The sequence below is a fragment of the Cornus florida genome, unplaced genomic scaffold, assembly GCF_030987335.1.
Source record: "Cornus florida cultivar Cherokee Brave unplaced genomic scaffold, ASM3098733v1 CherokeeBrave_3.0.0_Hap2_Chr11, whole genome shotgun sequence".
NCBI lineage: Eukaryota > Viridiplantae > Streptophyta > Magnoliopsida > Cornales > Cornaceae > Cornus > Cornus florida.
The window spans coordinates 120,210,423-120,216,490 of NW_026775581.1; the positions used below are offsets into that span (position 1 = coordinate 120,210,423).

A 6,068-nucleotide genomic window follows, 5' to 3' on the forward strand; every position below is an offset into this window, starting at 1 on the left:
TAATCTTCTTCAACTATTTATAATTGAGAAAGACCGCCAATGATTTATGATCGAGGGTTGACGAAACTTGATCTCGAACAGTGTTGTGTAGTGATTTGTCAAATTTGTTGAATCACGGAGAAATAATGACACGATTGTAGTAATGAATAATAAAAAAAAAATGTTTTTAGTAAAAATTATTTTATTTTGTACAGTGTCAAAACCTTTTGTGAATAAAGGCCAAAAGTAGAAACACCAATTTGATGCATTTACATATTTCTGCACGATGTCAACTAACAGTACACAAAAAAAATAATAATAAAATAAAAAACTCATAAATGACTCTTTTAAATTAGTCATTATATTTTTTAAACTTGCAATATTTTTTTACTAAACATGTTTGTTTTTTTTTTTTTAGATGCTTCCGGTTACTATTCCAAATACCATACAAAAAAAATACTTATTTTATTTCGGTTAAAAATATATATTTATCCATAAAGATGCTTCCGATTACTATTCCAAATACCATACAAAAAAACACTTATTTTATTTCGGTTAAAAAAATATATATATCCATTTGATGTTTCATTTTATATCCTTGGAACTATTATTATTCGAATGACCTGTTTTAGTGGGGATCGCTATCAAACCCAAAATCAGTTTCAACCATGCTCCGGCCCAGCCCAAAAACAGTTCCAACCACGTTCAGCTCAAAAGCTTTGCAGCACACGCGTGTCCAGTATGCCAGTTGGAGATTGACATACTGGACCAAATTACCCTTCTCTTATCTAAGATTGACAGGAACCTGTTCCAGGTCGGAGATTGCGAGGAAGAGAGCGCTTTACCTTTACGGTGTGTGTGTGTGTGTGCGAGAGAGAGAGAGAGGAGAGATGTTCGGTAGTTTGAAGAAGTTACAGGTTTCGAACCCTGCGATCACAGCCAGCTGTGACCGGAACTTCGCCAGAAACTTCGACTCTTGTTGCCGGTTAAATCTCCGGCTACCGCCTCGCAGGTTCGCTTCTGTGTCTCTGCAATCCGACAATGCTTCATCTGAGCCGTCGATTTCCTCTTTCACTGCCACCGTCGGATCTTCTTCACCCTCCTCGCTTCAGCTCTCACAGTGGACCCTCACTCACCGCCACATTCAAATGCTAAACGTCATCGCTTGCGCGGTACTCTCTCTCCCTCCCTCTCTCTAGGGTTTCTCTTTTTTTTTTTTTGTTCTCTTTTTCACTATGTAACTTCTATATATGTGTTTAATTGCTCTCTCTATATATAAATTAATGTGTGAGAAATATAAGAACTTGATATTTTCATGAGGATTAGGAGATGAGGAAATAATCATTCTCATTATGCTTCAATTTTGGTTGTTTTAACTTGAGATATTCACTTATCAAGGAGAAAAATCCAACGGAAAATGTTTGGCCTAGTATTTATTAATTTTCCCTCTGTTTCTCAGCTACCAAATAGAGGGTTCAGTACTTGATGGTGTTGAACTAAAGAGACATTTCTGATTTTATTTGTCATCTTGAAGTCCCTCTATTGTTAGAATATTGTCCGTTATGTGTGTGTATATAATGGTTGTAGGTAGAAAATTTGGAGTATCTTGTTTGAACTTTGTTAATGGAGTTGAATATGAGAGGGCATATCTTCATCTTAATTTCTTCTGGTTGATTATAGGTTTTGACTGTGGTGTATTTCCATTATCTTTGCAGGCAGCTGTTTCCGCGACTTGGCTTTTTTGCTCTGCGATCCCGACTCTTCTGGTTCGTAAACTAAATATCTGCATTGCCATAGGATTTTAGTCTTTGAAACATGTTCTTCATTTTTATAATTATCTTACTTGTAACTAGTCAGCTGGCTATGGTGCCTGAATCAAATTGAGAGAGAAAGCCGACGTAATTCAGAATTTGGCTGAAAATTAAAAAACATATTATTGGAAAAGATTTGGACACCTCTTGTCCAAAGTCACCCGTAACTTTTCTAATGAAAAAGATGAATTTTCCCAGAGAGAGAAATGAAAAAAAGAACAAAATTCATGAAATAATAACCGCTTTATAACTAAGTTATACAGAGTATAATTTTTAATGTCATATGGGGTATGCTGAAGGCTTTCAAGAGAGCAGCGGAGTCAATGGAGAAGCTATGGGATGTCACAAGGGAAGAGCTTCCTGACACGATGGCTGCTGTTCGATTGTCTGGGATGGAGATCAGCGACTTGACAATGGAGCTCAGTGATCTGGGGTTAGCTTGAAAGATTAAGCACTTCTCTGGTAGTTGAGTAGCCATTTTGAAATTCTAGGTGTAACCTGTTTGTTTTTTTTGTTGTGCAGGCAGGAGATAACTCAAGGTGTTAAAAGCTCCACTCGAGCTGTCCGCTTAGCTGAGGAAAGATTGCGACGCTTGACGAACATGGCTCCATCAGGTGGTTAATATTTTCTGTAACTTTTGGTGTTTCATCATGAGTTGTCTAAATAATTTGGAAGGTAGAATTTTACTTGATTTTTACTTGGTTAGCTTTGATGCAGGACGTAACCATGGTGAAAACTGAAATACCAGGACCGGTGTTAGCCAGAACTGCAAGGGGCATACGGGAAGGGATTGTGAAGGGTCGTGGATTCTTGCAAATGTTTTTCACATTTACCCAATTCTCAAGGATGGCCTTTAACTACTTCACTTCTCGAGCTAAGCGATAGATTGAAAAACACAAGCTTCCTGGTAAAAGCCTTCTGTACATATTTTGTATTGAATGTTGATTAGTGGACCTACATTAAAAAGTCAAGGAGACTGGAGAAGTGAATTGCTTCCTGTCATTTCTTGTTGGATTTTCACGTTCAGTTTTACTTGTAGAGTTGCCACTACAAGTTCTGTGGTATTGATGATTTTCAAATTTTCCTTTTTTTCCCCCTTATTTATTTATTTATCTATCGAGAGAATTGTGTTACGCTTTCTTGCGAGCTAGGTGAAATCCAACACCTTCTGCTGAATGAACCTTTTAGTGCTTATATATAACATTTGACGTATTAGTGTTGCGAACACTTTTATTTTGATTAGATTTCTCACTTGTACGAGGCATCTGTTAGTTATGGCCTTATGGGCGTTATGGATGTCAATAGAGTAGGATCATAAGTTGATTTTGGTTTAGAACTTCTAATCTAACTGATTTGATAAGATTGCAATATGACTCTATCTTCATCTTGTAAGCTCCCAAACTTAAAGACCCTCAATCTTATGTTTTATCCAATAAGAGAGTTTGTATTGGTAATGCAGGAAGTAGGGTTGGGGCACTACATGAATGCACATTGGATGACAAGGTCTTAGGTGGATTAGATTAGGGTGAAAATTAGGATGGTCTTATCTTATGTGAGACAGAGAGAGAGCACTACATGCATACAAATAGGATGGTGACATTTCAGGAGGATTAGATTAGGGTGAAAGTTAGGATGGTCTTATGAGTGAGATTCAGATGGTCATTATAGAGAGAGAGAGAGAGAGAGATTGGGATAAGACCAAAGAATCATGAGGTTCTATACCCTTCTAAAACTTGTTTTCGTCAAAGAAAAAGTACGATTTTGTTTTCCTTTTTTTGTAAACGTTGAGGTCCAGTGGTTTTTCTTCCATTGGAGTTTTCCAGGTAAATCTGTTTTGCCTCTTTATCTTATACTGATTTGCTTTAATTTAATTTCTCAGTTATTATTGACACTGGTAATGCTTAATTAATTTTAAAAATTCGATCATAAGCAAGCTATCAAAGTTAAAAAAGAGATTTTTTTCACCCCCCAGGTTTGTGATCACATCTGTGAATTTTATGGGTTCTTTGATGTGTATCCTCACTTGGTATTGGAGTCTCGGGTAAAAAACATATTTTCCATTCAGTGGTTTTAATTTATTTCTATGTCTAACAATCATCCGAATGGATGGCCAATCAATAGTGCTTAGATGTATAACTCTTCAACAAACATGTTCTCTTGCGTTGACTGTATTAATGGTAAATAAACATTAATACAGGAAGGTACCTGAATGGCTGAATAACTTCCCAAAATGTGAAAATAAGAAAGGTACCTGAATGGCTGTCTACATGAATATATCAGCTTCCAGCTTCACACATTTGTCAGCCTCCTGTTCTTCCATCTCCTTGAACTCTTCCAAAATATTATGCTGTTGGACAGGAAGAAGCTGTTTACATATTTTGTTGTGGCTCCTTCTAGGATTTGCTGTTGCTGGTAGAAATTGAATCAGAGTACTCACAGATGAGGTCAGCAAATGTTTCAGCCCTTTATTACTGAGGTTGAATCTTCATTCTTTTGCTACCTGTATCCACTGTTCTTTTGTTGATGGATAAAAGTGTCGATGGAAATCTTTGAGGACCGAATTATTGCATAGAAAGGACCTATTATACCCAAATCAAAATCATCTTTCATAATTTCATAATCTTTTGAGAAGATACCAAATTTGGATGGAAGCTAGGTATTGGTGCCGATGATGATGGATACGACAAATTAAGGTGCAAGAAGGTAGGTCTTTTGCTATTATATTAAACTTATGCAGGACAACTTTAGGAAACTTGGAATGATGTTACAAGTGATGTTGTGTGTGTTTTGGCTATTAGATACTTGTAGGTTTAGGGGATTAAAAGGTTGAAGAAACTTTATAAGATTTGGGGATGGAAAGGGTAAGCATTTGTCTTAGTTTTAAGGTTTCTGGTTGCAGGAAGGAAATACTGAAGAATTGGTTGCTCGATATTCTGGACATAGACTAATTTAGGATTTTAGATGATATAATATAGGCCAAAAGGTAAGGGAAAAAGATGAGGGTTGTTGACTTGGGCTTGGTGTGCTAGGCTTTTGGGATAATTTAGGGGCCTGGGGTTTTGAACAGTTTTCGAGAGGAAAGTGAAAAATGTAAGAGCCTCACCTGAAATTCCTTACTATTCACCCCCAAAGAGAAAAATGTAAGAATTTCACCTGAAATTCCTTACTATTCACACCCTAGATCAGGTTATAGGCATTATAGCACAACTCAAATAGCCTTCTACTCTCTAGACACAGACTAATTTGGAGTTTAGATGATAAAGTAAAGAACAAAAAGACAAGGGAAAGAACTAGCTTGGGATTGACTTGGGCTTGTTATGGTATGGTTTTGTAATAATATAGGTGTGTTATAGAAAGTTGAGGAAAAAAAGAAAGAAAAATCTAAAAGCCCCCTCACCTAAAATTCGTTAAAATTCACCCCCTAAGATCAGGTTATGTCACACTATCGGATAATCTTCTACGCTCTAGAGTTCACTGCACTAGTAGGAAGTCCAACTTTCATTGGCCTGATCCTGTTGAGGATATTGGTATTGGTATTGCTTCTCCAAGACAAAACCTAAATTTAGTCTTTAGTAAAATTGCTTAATAATCTATAATCCTGCTTTTTTTTTCTTTGACAATGATTGTTGATGGCAGATCGTTGGATTACTGCATCAGTGGTGCGGGAAGCAGGTCGATACTTCTCTGGGACATGCCTGCCTATGTTTTGCTGAAAATATAATTTTGTGATTTATGCTTAATCCACTTGTTAACTGAGGTATAATAAGTGCAACGTAAAATGCGGTATTGGAAGGACGATTATATTTAATATTTCATTCAATAAGGGATCAATACCACATGTTGCATTTAGGCATATCTTCGACAGATTTAGTACCAGGGTTTGTGATTTGTTACTAGGGCTTTTGTGGACTTGGAAGATTATTATTAATAAAACTGATTGCAGTAGTAATGTTGGCTGCTTCTTTTTTATGCTTATTTTAATTACATCTTCACTTCCCTGATAGATAACACTTGGAATTCATGTTGTTAGCAAATAATGGAGTGCATGCATCCTATGTTACATGGGCACGGGTACAGTATTCGGTATTCATTTTAGTTAGTATATTTATTTTATTTTCTAGAGTAAAGCAATATTATTATCTAATATAGTAGTGTTTACTATGGATTTTTCACTCATTTTAAAGTAATACGGAGTAATATAATATAACTGAATGATTGGATATTTTTTTTTAAGTACATGTACCATCTTCCACTATTTATCAGAGATTCATTATCAGG

The 6,068-nt window shown here is 36.1% G+C and overlaps 1 protein-coding gene across 3 annotated transcripts; it reads left to right on the top strand.

Annotated features, from left to right (window-relative positions):
* Positions 1–637: 637 nt before the first annotated feature.
* On the top strand, positions 638–5,757 carry LOC132284501 (uncharacterized). Of its 3 annotated transcripts, XM_059786612.1 has the most exons (6): positions 638–1,151; positions 1,695–1,745; positions 2,090–2,223; positions 2,313–2,404; positions 2,497–2,697; positions 5,427–5,757. In XM_059786612.1, exons 1-5 carry the CDS (start codon positions 648–650, stop codon positions 2,673–2,675), a joined length of 960 nt encoding a protein of 319 aa, XP_059642595.1. In that variant the 5' UTR covers positions 638–647; the 3' UTR covers positions 2,676–2,697; positions 5,427–5,757. The 3 variants fall into 3 exon arrangements, with proteins under 3 accessions (XP_059642595.1, XP_059642594.1, XP_059642596.1); XM_059786611.1 differs by lacking the exon at positions 5,427–5,757 and having other exon boundaries at positions 2,497–2,923; XM_059786613.1 differs by lacking the exon at positions 5,427–5,757 and having other exon boundaries at positions 2,508–2,668.
* The last annotated feature ends 311 nt before the right edge of the window (positions 5,758–6,068 follow it).